Source organism: Bos indicus x Bos taurus, chromosome 12 (assembly GCF_003369695.1).
Source record: "Bos indicus x Bos taurus breed Angus x Brahman F1 hybrid chromosome 12, Bos_hybrid_MaternalHap_v2.0, whole genome shotgun sequence".
NCBI classification, from domain to species: domain Eukaryota; kingdom Metazoa; phylum Chordata; class Mammalia; order Artiodactyla; family Bovidae; genus Bos; species Bos indicus x Bos taurus.
In genome coordinates this window covers 74,942,304-74,956,805 of record NC_040087.1, presented here as the reverse complement: position 1 = coordinate 74,956,805, position 14,502 = coordinate 74,942,304, and the positions used below count along the sequence as shown (strand labels likewise).

At 46.3% G+C, this 14,502-nt stretch overlaps 1 protein-coding gene and 1 pseudogene across 1 annotated transcript in view; both read right to left on the bottom strand.

Annotated features, from left to right (window-relative positions):
• Positions 1-14,502, bottom strand: part of FARP1 (FERM, ARH/RhoGEF and pleckstrin domain protein 1) — a 308,381-nt gene that overhangs the window by 106,173 nt on the left and 187,706 nt on the right. The window contains exon 3 of the mRNA XM_027557856.1: positions 109-213. Within this exon, the coding sequence (XP_027413657.1) occupies positions 109-213 (105 nt within the window). The remainder of the gene's footprint in view (positions 1-108; positions 214-14,502) is intronic.
• On the bottom strand, positions 2,241-2,341 carry LOC113902623 (annotated as a pseudogene).

Sequence of the window (14,502 nt, the reverse complement as noted above, 5' to 3'; positions counted from 1 at the left end):
GTACTTTTTCTGGTGTACACTTTCGTCAGGCCCAGAAAGGTCCCAATTATTTCCCTCTCTTAAGTCGAACAGATGGTAAAATAGCAACGTCTCATGGACATCACCTACCGTGATCTTCTTGTGGTCGGGAAACTCGAGGCCAAAATAGTCTCCTTCCACGAGGTTGAGGTGGTTGCACACGGCATCCAGCAGCACTTTCCCGGGGGCTCTTTGCTGGGAACAAACAGAGCAGTTGTTACGGCCTCTGAGACAGGCAGCTACGGAAACAAACCACGGCTCCCACCGCAGGAGGCCCCTCATGCCCGGGTCTGTAAGAGCTCCCCACCCACCACCCCACAACCCCCAGGCCACCAGCCCCGCTGTGCACACTGCTGGTTCCCGTCCCATGCTGCTCTCATGCTTAGAGGCTGATCTCTGCCATCGTTTCCTCACCCCAATGCCGGGCACTACGCCCCTTAAAAAAACGGACAAATACCATACGGTATCACTTGCATGTGGAGTGTAAAATATGACACAAATGAAATTACCTACAGAACAGGAACAGACTCACAGACAGACAACAGACTTGTGGGTGCCAAGCAGGAGGGGGCGGATTGGGAGTCTGGGATGAACGGATGCGGGCTACGATACAGAGGATGGGAAACAAGGTCCTGCTGCAGAGCACAGGGCACTCTATTCAGTATCCTGTGATGAACCGCCGTGAAAAAGAAGTGTGTATGTATGTATAACAACCCCTTTGCTGTACAGCAGGGTTCAGGATAGGGGAAAGCACAACACTGTAAAATCAACTTCAATAGAACACATAAAAATGCACTTTATTTTTTAGAGCAGTTTCCAGAAAGTTAAGCAGGAAGTGCGTACCCAGAGTACGTGTGTACCAGGTGCCCACCACACCCGGGGCCTCCTCTTACTGACATACTGGAATAGTATAATACATTTGCCACAACTGTGGAGCCAACATTAATACATTACCACCGTGTGAAGACCACAGCGTACACTAGGATTCACTGTGTCTATAGTCTATGGGTTTTGACAAAGGCATAACATCATAAAGCCCCCGTCACAGGATCACACGGGCGAGCTTCATCAGCCCTGAACATCCACTGTACTCCCCTCTTGCACCCCTCCTCCTTCCCCTACCCTGAACCCCTGGCAACCACTGATCTTTTTACAGTCTACATTTTGCCCCTTCCACGATGTCGCATAGCTAGAATCATACAGTATGGAGATTTTCCAGATTGGTGTTTTTCACTTAGTGTCATGAATTCAAAATTCCCCCCATTCTTGTCATGGCATGCTCGTCATTTCTTTTTATTGCCGAATAATATGCCACTGCCTGAGGGGAGTACAGTTTGCTTAACCATTCATCTACTGAAGAATATCTCAGTTGCCCAAGTTTTAGCAATTATGAATATAGTTGCTACAAATATTATTTGTGTGCAGTTTTGTGTGGGTGGAAGCCTTTATGATCCCATGCCCATTTTGTGACAGCTGAAAGCCTGTCCCTGGGTCCTCTCCCTCCCCAACAAATGTGGCAGAATGCATGGCTTTCTTCTCTAGACTTTGTACAGGCTCATCTAGACGTCATATGCATGAGCGTAAAAGCCATAGGTTATGTTTTTTTCTATTTATTTAAATTAAAAAAAATTTTTTTACAACGTTGTGTTGGTTTCTGCCATACAACAAAGTCAGAAAGAAAAGAACAAACAGAGTGTTTTTAAGGCCACAGGTTCTTAACCGCCTTACCCAGGATGCCCAGTGAAAGAAGAAATGAATATAATCACTCATTCCATCGTATTCTACTAATATGTAGTTAAGTATACACAAGTCTGTCTCTCTGAAGAAGCTCTGGGCTACATGGTCACCTTTCTGTTCCTCCTGGCAGAGTCCCTGGCATTCCTTCAATGTCTGCTGAAATCCGTATTACACATACATATCCTATAGCTTGAGTCTATAGTGAAAGGGAAATGATTTGCAAGAATCCATTTTCTACCCTCAACAGCTTAGCATCATAAGCCTTGGTTTCATTTCACTCTCTGGTCAATTCTTAAAGGAAAGAAAGTGAAAGTAAAAGCCACTCAGTTGTGTCCGGACTATACAGTCCATGGAATTCTCCAGGCCAGAATACTGGAGTGGGTAGCCTTTCCCTTCTCCAGGGGACCTTCCCAACCCAGGGATTGAACCCAGTTCTTCCGCATCGTATGCAGATTCTTCACCAGGTGAGCCACTAAGGAAGCCCCAAAAACATGGAACGCTTCACAAGTTTGCATCATCTGCTAATAATCTGCTAATCTTCTCTGTATCGTTCCAATTTTAGTGTATGTGCTGCTGAAGGGAACACCAATTCTTAAAGACTCACTTGCAAAAACAGATACAATTCCACCACACAGATCAAACCCAGCAAGAAAAAATGTTTCAAAGACCTTGTCATCTCCAGTTACTGGTTTTATACTTTCACCTCCCTTCTGCGAAGAGCAGAGCAATTTAGAAGCCACTTAGTAACCCAGGAGACTAAAGGCAGTAGAGTCAGACCCTGACAAGCGCCAACGACAGGCACGTCCATTAGGCTGCCCAACAGCATGACCTGAGGAGCCAGCGATAAAGAATCTCTCTCTTTTTTTAAACAGACACCACTTTATGCTCCTACATTCCTCATTGGAATTCAGAAGATGCTCACAGCTATCTAAAGGCATGCGCAGTGTCCATGCATAATCTCAAATTCACAAGGCTCTAGACATTGAATGCCTGGTCCAAAGTAACTGGGAGAGCCGTCCCAATTACCCTGCTGGCACAACTAACGTGTGATGGAGTATAAACCCCATTCGTGTCAATCAAACAGATCCCCGCCACCCTATCCAGCACACACGTGCGTGTCCAACTCTGCGACCATAAGAACTGTAGCCCACCAGGTTCCACTACCTGTGGGATTTCCCAGGCAAGAATACTGGAGTGGGTTGCCATTTCCGCCTCCAGGGGATCTTCCTGACCCAGGGATCAAACCCGTGTCTCCTGCATTGGCAGGCGGATTCTTTACCACTGAGCCACCAGGGAAGTTGCCCACCCAGCACACACACGCACACGCGCGTGCGCGCGCACACACACACACACACACACACACCCACCCACCCCTGGATTTATCCAGTGTTAACAGCTGCATGGATTACTGGTCACCAATCTTTTTTCCCACCTCTCTGGCAGAGCAATATCATATTGAGAGCACTTGGGAATTCACTAGCCAGGCCCATGGGGTCCTTGGGTTCAAATTCTCACACCTGCCTCCATAGAGTTACATGAAGAACTTAGACACAGCTCCTTGTTCGGGGGTCTCCTCTCCATCGAGTAGAATCTGCAGACACCAGCTAATAAAACCATGATGGGAATGTGTTGGGTGCCGAGAACTTGTAGAGAAATTTCTGTATCTTTTTTTTTTTTTTTTTAAGAGAAGACCACATTCTAGTTTCACAATTCTTCTTTCTCACCATCCTTGACATTTCCTACTTGTCTTAAAATGCAGCACCAATTATCTGACCAGCTGGCAAGCACTCACTATCTTCCAAAGAATTCCTGGAACTAAGTGAATTTGATAACTTCATCTAGATTTACAGGGGCTGGGAAATGAGACTTTACAATTCAACGCTGAAAGTCTAAACAAGTTTAAAAAAATCAGAAATCAGCATACCATGGACACCTTTATAGAACAATGTTCAACTAAGCACTTGGTGGAACATACTGAGGAGAGAGAGTATTACTGCTGAATTAGGTCCTTGGCGGAGTTGCCAGGGATTTTTGTGACCATACCTGAGCACACTGACCATACTGGTAATAATAAGAGGCTAGAAATAGATGTTTGGAGTCAATCTAGTCAATACATTAGTTTTGTCTTAAGTCTTAAAAATTTCCTTAAAATTTATTACTTTGCACAAATCTTTGACACAAAATGACTTTCCAATGGGACCCCAGTTTTTATATCGGGAGAAGTTAATTTCAAGTTTGGGCTTCCCTGGTGACTCAGACAGTAAAGAATCTGCCCACAAATGCAGGAGATGCAAGAGACGTGGGTTCGATCCCTGGGAAGATCTCCAGGAGTATCTTCCGGAGAAGGGAATGGCTACACTCCAGTTTTCTAGCCTGGAGAATTCCACGGACAGAGGAGCCTGGTGGGCTACAATCCATGGGGTCGAAAACAGTCAGACATGACTAACACTTTCATACTTTTCACTTGACTGATATTATAGCTCTTAAAATTGGCCTGTAAAATAGATGCCTTTAATGCATTACATGAATTCTCCTGTCAACACTGGCTATCTTCAGGGATATAAGGAAAGCCAGTATGTAGAATTACTAGAAAGTATTTCTAAGGGTTGGAATGCAGTCACTACATGACAACTGCATGGGAAAACGGACAGGGCATTGATGTCTCAATGCACACCAGGCAGCTATGCCTAAAATGTTTCTAGACACCACAACAGCAAAGTTCAGGGACCCTATTCTCTTCTAGGAGTTAGTGTAGAAATGTCTGGGTTTCATTAATGCACCCAGAGCTGAACTCAGCTTCAGAGGAGGCACCTCAGAGAAGGGAAGCCAGAGAAGTTTCCTCCATGTTCTTTAAGAAAAGTCATCCCTTCCTTCCTTCCAATAGTGGATCTGCTCCATTAATTATCAACATCCTTCCTTTATGCTCGTCTCCAAGGAATTCTTTGAACTTCACATTGTAAGTTATTCTGCTCAAAAATCACACCACAGAATCTAAAATGGATGGTTGCGCAACCCTGTGAATGTACTTAACACCTCTGAATTGTCCACTTAAGAATGGGCAAAATGGTAAATCTTTTGCTGCGTTCATTTTACCAAAATTTAACAAAGCAGAAGAAAGAAGACCAGAAAAAAAAAAGTAACCAGAGGATGGTATTCATATCTACAAATGATCTATAAAAGAGGGTTACTCACAATAGAGCCTGTTTAAAAGCTATCTTTAAGAACAACAAAATAAAGAATCCACTTCCTTTACATTAGATCTTAGAATAACACTGAGGGCGGTAGGGCCCAGCTCAAGGTGAGTGGCCGCGAAGAGCCTGATCACATGGGGGAAATGAGCGAATATCCATGCGTGTGACAAAAAGGCTGTTAGTATTTGACAGCGCAAAGGGCTCTTTTACCTGTCTGGCAAATAAAAGGGCATGATATGAACATTTTGGGAAGTAACCACAAACCGCGCTCCTGGGACAGGCTTTGCACTAGACGGATGATGGGATCCAACAGCTACGAGTCCACCAGCCCTCTGCTGCTAAAACAAACCTGTGAGTGAGCCGTGGCAAAAGCACAGATTAAGCTGGCAGAACACAAAGAAAAGACGCTCAGAACATTCATCTGTAAAGGCACTTTCTCAAAGAGCGGTTTCCTCTAAGAAACACAGAGACTTACATTTACGACTGCACAAACGATCATACGTGAGGAAGGAAAACCACGGCACGTAGGCATCATTTGAAAACCTAGGCATGTTAATAGTGGTTTAACATGAAAGGGACCTTACAATGAATGTTTTCCTAATTGTTCCCAAGTGTTTCTACTGGGGCTGAGAGGCCAGACCTCTGAGACTCCCAGAGCCTCTAAGAAGTAAGAGTCTGGCCGACCCCACACATGGCCAGTCTGGATTGAAACAGTCCAGAAGCATTCGCCTTACAGAGAAGAAACCAAATAATAATTATATGTTATATTTGAGAGAGCAAACTGGTGATTAGTGAAACCACACAATCAAATTTTGATCACTTTTTCTTATTGGCTACTTTCAATTATGCTCCAAGAGGCATGTGAATTTTAATCTGATGCACAAATAAGGTGGCTGATTGCCTACTGGAGTCCCCACAGCTTTCTACATTTTGAACAGGCTTTTCATGGAATCCTATAAAATTAAATTTTAGGAGGAGGTTTACATTCTTGGGGAGTGTCTGGCAACGAAGCGGTGAATAATAAATAGTACGAATTCACACAGAGCTTCAAGCTATTAAAAATGGTGAATCAAAGTCGCTTTGGTTTATTGTGCCTTTAAAATATGTCTGTGCCTTCAGGTTATTTCTGTCACATCAGGTTTTATGAGGAAGTATTTTCTTTCTCCTCTAAAAGAATAAAGACAATTCTTTCTGGGTTGGGAGTGTCTTCTACACCCTCCCCACCTCCTCTGCAGGGCTGAACAAAGGAGTCACCTCAACTTGATAGAAGCTAACGTCTGCCATGCTAAAATAATCTCATAGATGGAAATGGATAAAGATAACATTTGACCAAGTTCACAAAACGTGCGTCTGCTGAGCTTTCAGAGAGCGGTTTCTGGGAAGTATTTTGTTTTCCTCTCATTTGGGATTAACGTAACCATGACAACCAGGGCATGCTCTTCTCCTGCAAGAGGGAAAGGCTCTCTCAAAGCCTTCGGCCCCTTTTTGCTACCATTACTACCCATTAGAACATTGTTCAGATTTCCACAGCCCACTAACCCTCCACACAGGCACTGTTAACACCGCAAATTCTCCTCCTGCCCCTTTGGCAGGTTTTGAACAGCTGGGTGGAAGTATTAATAGCTACGGTGGCTTAAGAAGCCTGGGGTACATTTGTCAAGTGAGTAGCCACATACAGGCACTGTGCTACGGGCCGAGGGAATGGAGATCAATTCAACACGTCTCTTTCTCTCTGAGTCAAGGGTCAGACACTAAAGCGACACAGCGACTAAATTAGAATGTATGATAAGTGCTAAGTTAGAGAGAGACACACACACACACGCAAAGTGCACGCACACTCTGATGTCATTTCTCAGAAGGATACTAATCTTATGCTATCAGGGCTACACCCTTACGACCTCACTTGGCCCTACCTACACCTCCTTATTCCAAAGACAGCCCCACTGGGAGTTGGGGTGGCCATGAACGAATTATGGAAAGTGGGGACACCATTCAGCCCATGGTACATGGGGCCATGAAAAGACTGTAGATGCTGTCGACCCCTTCGGATCAATGGGAGAAAAGAAGAAAACTCTGACTGAAAAGTATGTAGCACAGAGCCTGGCACGGAACACCAGTTCTCTGGTACCCTAGCTTCCACTGTGATGGGGAAATGCTAGCTGATGGAATAAAGGGCAGGGGGATGGGTTGACAGTGAGGAGGATGTCTTATTTCCCAGCCCCATGAGCACGTCTCTGCATGGTCGCGGGATGGAAAACCCATCTCTGTGCTGCTGGGTGTGTGACCGTGTCCCCAAGGGCAGAGTCCAGGTCCAGAGTTGGGTATGCTTCCTCTGCCCTAGAATTCCACTGGAGGTGACGAGGGCGGAGGCTCGCCCATCTGTGGGCCCAGCAATCACCTGAGGACCCTGGTAAGCTACAGGAGCTGATTCAGGAGGGCTGGGGTGAGCCCTGAGAGTCTGTGTTTCTAAGAAGCTCTCAGGGATGCTGCAAAGACTCTGCTTTGAGAGCAAGGGGCCAGTCATATCGCTACAAGGACATACGGCTGTCCTGGTGGCTCAGACGGTAAAGAATCCGCCCAATGCAGGAGACCCGGGTTTGATCCCTGGGTCAGGAAGATCCCCTGGAGAAGGGAATGGCTACCCACTCCAGTATTCTTGTCTGGAGAATCTCATAGACAGAGGAGCCTGGCGGGCTACAGCCCGTGGGGTTGCAAAGAGTCAGACATGACTGAGTGACTCTCACTCACTCACCAGGCAGGGCTGGCCCACTTGGAGGTCTCTGGGTCCAATCTCCATTTGGGGATAACTTCAAGCTTGAGACTCAACCATAGCAAAAAATACCAAACCTACTGTTATGTGCTGAAATGTGTCTCAAAAAAAAAATAAATAAATAAAGTGAACTGATGGTTAAAAAAAAAATAAAGGCAATATGTGGTTCCAGTTTAACCCTGGATAGAATCTTGAGATAAGGAGGAAAGACTGCTTTAAACAAAACAACTTTGGAATAATTAACAAATTTTACAAATGGAATGTAAATTGTAAAACAGTATATACAGGTTTAATTTTCTGAATTTGATAACCATACTATGTTCACGTAAGAAAATGTGCTTGTCCTTAGGAAACAGATCTGTAGTATTTAGGAATAAAGTGAAAAGTGATATCTAACTTACTTCTCAAATGGTTAAGACAAAAATAATGTTGATCTGAGTGAGTGAGTGTGTGTGTGTGTGTGTGTGTGTGTGTAAAGAGAGAGTGAGAGAGAAAGGGATTTTTTTGTTGACAAAAAAATCAACAATTCGTTATTCTCGACCAAGAGTATCTGAGACGTCTTTGTACTACTGCAATTCTGTAATTTTGAAGATAATCGAAATATAAAGTTAGAAATACTATTAAAAAAAAAAAAGATATGAAGTCCTAGCTCGTGGTCCCTGTGAATGGAAGCAGGGTCTCTGCAGAGGTGACTGAGTGAAGCTGAGGTCATTAGGGTGGGCCCTAGCCCAACATGATGAATGTCCTTATAAGCTGGTATGAAGACAGAGACATACGTGTCATGACTGAGGCAGAGACAAGTGATGTAGATGTGAGCCAAGGCCCGCCAAGGATGGACGGCCCCCACCAGAGGCTCAGAGGGAATATGGCCCTGCTGGTACATTGACGCTGAACTTCTAGCCTCCAGCACTGCGAGAGAAGAAATTTCTGATGTTTTAAGCCATCAGTTTGTGGTTCTTTGTTATAGCAGTACTATCCCACTCATACGGCCACCTTCCATGGGGTGTTACTGACCTTTCAGGCACGTGGGGCACAGATCACACAGTTACATGATGAACTGCACTGTCCCTTGTAAATGAAGAGATAGTGAAATAATAACAGGTTAAGTGGACTGGAGATAACATAAACATTCTGGCCTTGAACATTCCTCCAACTCAAAAAATCAAATAAACTCAGTAAGTAGTAGACTAATGATAGGCGGTGATTGAATTTTTTCCTGCTAATTATTAAAAGGTGTTCCTCTTTTTCCTGTTGCTGTGCTGTTAGTCGCTCAGTCCTGTCCAACTCTTTTCGACGTCATGGACTATAGCCTGCCAGGCTCCTCTGTCCACAGGACTCTCCAGGCAAGAATGCTGGAGTGGGTTGCCACGCCCTCCTCCAGGGGACCTTCCCGACCCAGGAATCAAACCCAGGTCTCCTGCATTGCAGGCAGATTCTTTATCATCTGAGCCACCAGGGAAGCCCAAGAATGCTGGAGTGGGTAACCTATCCCTTCTCCAGGGCATCTTCCCAACCCAGGAATCGAACCAGGGTCTCCTGCACTGCAGGCGGATTCTTTACCAGCTGAGCTACCAGGGAAGCCCCGTTGCTGCTCTAGATATGAGCTGTGTTCTACGATCAAAATTCTTTTTATATCCTAGTCTCTTCTGGACCCTTCTGCCCATGAGTGGGGAGAGGCGGGGTCCAGGCTGGGAGGTCACCCAGCTCACACACGCTCTCCCCATCCCAGTCCTCCATCCAGGGCTCCCCCTTCCTGGCCCCCCAGCATGTAGTCAGGAGCTGCCACTGAAGGAAGCAGAAGGCCAAGAATACAACTCAAGAAATCCCCTAGGAACTCACTGATCTATCCATAAATATATTTTTCTTAGAAATTTTACAAGGCTACTGCCAGCCTGGGCCTAATAGAAATGATTGGGAAGATGATAACTTGGATTTCCCTGGCAGTCCGGTGATTAAGAATCCGCCTTCCAATGCAGGGGACATGGGTTGGATTCCCGGTTCGGGAAGATTCCATGTGTCGCGGGGCAACTAAGCCCACAAACCACAATGACAGAAGCCCGCAGTCTGCACACCCTAGAGCCTGTGCCCGCAACAAGAGAAGCCACCACGATGAGAAAGGCGAGCACCACAACGAGAGAGCAGCCCCCGCCCTCCGCAAGTAGATAAAGACCACGGGAAGCAACGAAGACCCAGCGCAGCCAAAAACGTGTGCGTTCAGTCGTGTCCAACTCTTTGCGGCCCCGTGGACTGTAGCTGCCAGGCTCCTCTGTCCATGGGATTCTCCAGACAAGAATTCTGGAGTGGGTGGCCATTTCCTCCTCCAGGGGATCTTCCCAACCCAGGGATCGAACATCTGTCTCCTGCGTCTCCTGCACTGGCAGGCAGATTCTTTACCACTAGCACCACCTGGGAATCCCAGCCAAAAATAAATAAAAGAAGATGTGGCTAAAGATGGCACATTGAATCCTTGCAGCTTATCTCCACAATACCCAGAAACCCTGCTTTAAAAAAAAAAAAAAAAGTAAAGAAATGAAACAAGGAATAAATCCATAGAGCAAATAAAATGAGAAGACAGACAGTAGGTGACAGATTTCCCCCAAATTTTAGAAGATGACAGAGGAGCAAACTGCAGTCTAATTACAGAGGAGAAGAGACACGGCAATAAGGGAGCAGCCTAATTCCGCAGAACTCCCCAAAAGGTCAGGAGTGGGAGACGCCAGGTACTTCCGCTGCTTCAGGGTAGAGTTAAAAACTTTTAAAAACACTGTAATTTGTATCCTCATATAGCTCAGAGTTTATAAGGAACATTACCCCAGGAGGTTATAAAAAGGAGTATTTGGTTAACGAGAAAGAGCTCTTAGAAAAAGAAAAAAAAGCACAGTAGAAATAAAAATGTCATGGGGAGAGTTTAAAGACACAGTTGAAAATTCTCCTAGAAACCAGACCAGGCCACCAATGAATGAATGGGAGCGAGGGGAGAAGGCCAGACATTTAGAGGGTCAGCAACTGAACCAACTCTGGGACCCTTACAACAGAGAGACCCCAGGGGAAGGGGGACGATGCAAGAATAACATAACGAAGTTTCCAAGACTGAAAAAGGGTCAGAGGGTATCTCGCAGAATGAATGAGTGTAAATCTATTTCAAGGCAAATCATTGGAGAACTTTGGAACACCAGGAAAGACAAAGGATTCTAAAAGTAACAAGTGTGTGTGCGTGCTAAGTCGCTTCAGTCGTGTCCAACTCCTTGCGACCCCATGGACGGTAACCTGCCAAGGTCCTCCGTCCATGGGATTCTTCAGGCAAGAATACTGGAGTGGGGTGCCATTCCCTTCTCCAGGAGATCTTCCCAACCCAGAGATCGAACCCAGGTCTCCTGCACTCAAGGCAGATTCTTTACCAGCTGAGCTACCAGATGAGTTTCTTTTTTTTTTTTTTTAACCACTAGTGCCACCCAGGAAGCCCAAAACTAATGAGAAAAGCAAAGGCTAGTGAATTGGAAGGGCTCAGGACTTCTGGGCGGTAGGCTGGAAGCCAGAACAGAGTCCCAACCATATCCTCTTATGGGGTATCACTAATAATGTCTGTGTGACGTGCAGGAGTCAATGAAGATGCACCTGCCCCGGGGTGTGTGTGTGTGTGTGTATGGGTGCCTCTGCACTCCCACGACGCACCTAAGCTGTACCCCAGGGACACTCCAGGCTACAGGGCATGGAGTTGGCACCATGGGCATGCTCACCGTGGAGCTGAGATTCCAATGCAGCTTCAGAGAATCTGCTCCCAAGACTGTATTTCCCTCTTTTCTCCTCTAAGACTTCCATGCCCAATTTTGAGGACACAAACTGTCCTAGAGAAAATGTGCTGATAAAACCAAGGGAAGAGACTGCATTTGCCAGTGTTGTAACTTGGGGCACCCAGGCCAGTCAGTATGGCACATGGGCTGATACATAGTTAGTGTGACCGTAGTATGACACAGCCCCCGCGGGCAGGCTGAGTGTCACATAAACCAGCAGTGACCTGCTGCAAAGGCAGGACTCCTCAGTTAACCATGAAATCGGACAGTTGACATGTGGGGGATGTTTCTCATGCTGTGTCTCCAGCCCCTCGGGGGCCTTAGAAAAGCACTGTAATAAAATTATTAAGAACACAAACTCAGGGGCCACGTGCATTCTTGCAAATCCCAAATCTCCACTTCAGGCACTGTGACCTGGGATATGTTAAGTCTTTGGGCCTCAGCTTCCACTTCTGTAGAACGGGTGCATGACTGAACACTTCCTAGGATGTGGGGAAGATGAAATAACTCAGTATATAGCAAACCCGAGGACAGTACGGTACCCAGAACAAAGCAAGCTCTCCCAAGTATTAGCTATGATGGGGGGGAGGGAGAGGAAAGAGGTGATGGAAGAAGGGGGGATGGAGGAGGGGGGAGGGGGAGGAGGGGAGGAGGGAGGGAAGGAGAGGAGGAGGGAAGGAGAAGAGGGAGGAGGAGGGGAGGAGGGAAATGACTCAAAGCCCAACAGCAGAGCCAGTGGCAGCCTTGACTGCAAACAGCGTGACCTGTGATCTCTGTTGCTGTGAGATGCCAAGCAGAGCAAGAACAGGAACCACACGGTAAAACCAGAGTCTGTGGAGCCAGGACAAGGCTTTCATTCTGGGAGAATGGAGCTAAACGTGGAGGCCGGCCCATCTACTGGGTGCACAAACGCCTAATTCTTCCTTGGCACCGCTGCTCCCAGGGTGGGCACGGCGTCTGGCGGGCCCACACTGAGCTCCTGTTCCCTCCGCACTGAGCCCCCGCATTTAGAGTGCTCATTAAACACACTTCAGATTGGGTTTCAGAGTCCCGGCTCTGGGCTGCAACGAGAAAGGGTCCTTTCAGCAACTTTGCTGCAATTCAGCTATGTTAAAACTGCCCACCTTCCTTCACCCCAAGACATCGTGTGTGTGTGTGTGTGTGTGTGTGTGTGTGTGTGTGTGTACGTGTGCACATAAGGTGAAGGATTTCTACTGCTTTCATGCAAACCTGTTATATGTGAACAAAAAAAGAAAAATATTGATGGAGAAACTGGCTACTCACAGGGCAGGGTTTGTCTGCCCCTGATATTGAACAATTCACTGTCTTTCAATCACTTTTCCGAGTAGATGAAGATGAAAAGGTTTGAGATTTACTGACACTTTGTTTCTTTAAATAACCACTAGACCTCGGACAAAGGATCCCCCAGGTAACGAAGGAGGCAAGTGCAAACCAGAGGGCTTTAAGGAAAAAGCACTGGACCCTTTCCAACAGCAGAAATATGCTCGCCCATTTCTCACGTCTGCAGTTTGGTGCTTTTCTTCCTGGACTCGATGGTCTAATTAAACCACTTTTATTTCTCACGTCTGCAGTTTGGTGCTTTTCTTCCTGGACTCGATGGTCTAATTAAACCTCAAAAGTGCATTCAGCCCCTTGTACCTAAACTCTCTGAAAATACACCTTATATCATACCTTAGCCTCCGAAATTTCACTTTCACTTTTCACTTTCATGCATTGGAGAAGGGAATGGCAACCCACTCCAGTGTTCCTGCCTGGAGAATCCCAGGGACAGGGGAGCCTGGTGGGCTGCCGTCTATGGGGTCGCACAGAGTCGGACACGACTGAAGCGACTTAGCAGCAGCAGCAGCCTCCAAAATTAGTACCCCAAAGGAAGAAGAAAAGCAGATATTTGATTGAATTTAGCTTAACATTTGAACAGAAAGGTGAAGACTTTGTAAACCCAAGTCACCGAATGACCCCTGTGGTTCTTGGTTCTCGTTTTTTTTCTTCATGTGCAGACAGCTCTTCAATTGTGTTTCTGAAACACAACGTTCCCCAAAACCAATCACCAAGGCTCTTGGAGAACCTCTGAGAATGTCAAGTGAAAGAAAAATCATTTTGTATGTTTACAGACACTTTCAGCAGAAAACATTTTTAATGTTTTTCAGTTAGTGGGGAGAACTAACCCCACTTAGTTCTAGAAAATGAAAACTAACCATTTTCTCAGTCTTGAAGAGGGATTTTAAAATTATCTCTTCCGCAGAGGCTTTCAAATGTTTAAAAATGTAAATCAAAGGGCGAAAGCATCGTTCTCTGCATCCTCTAAGAATCCTCGGCTCTGGGAAATTCCCGGGTGGCCCAATGGTTAGGGCTCAGTGCTTTACTCCCCACAAGCTGCTACTACTATTTTCCCATCTTTTTGATGCTCTTCTTAGGCTTGAGAGTTTGTAACTGTGGAAGTGACAGGCGTGGGGTGGGCCCTAGCCCAGGTTTATGTATTTTGCAAAGAGGTCCGAGTTTCAGGCAAGGAGCTAGGACTTCTCCTCCTCTGAAAAACTGGAAAGCTCAGATGAATGGGAAGCACAGAGGCGCTAGACTTAGGGAAAAGAAACAAGTCGATAACAGAAATACAAGATGCATATCTGAAGACCGAAAGCAGAATAGTGGTCCCCAGGGGCAGGGAGTCAGTGGGGATGAAGGGTCCTCGATTAACGCGTACAGAGGTCAGTCAGGGAGAAAGGAGGGAGATCTGGGGCTGGATGGTGGCGAGGGGAGGTCAGTCTGGGAGAAAGGAGGGAGATCTGGGGCTGGGTGGTGGCGAGGGGAGGTCAGTCTGGGAGAAAGGAGGGAGATCTGGGGCTGGGTGGTGGCGAGGGGAGGTCAGTCTGGGAGAAAGGAGGGAGATCTGGGGCTGGGTGGTGGCGAGGGGTGCACATCAACGTGAGTGGACTTACTGCCTCTGAAGCAGACACTTAAAAATCTACAAAGATGGCAA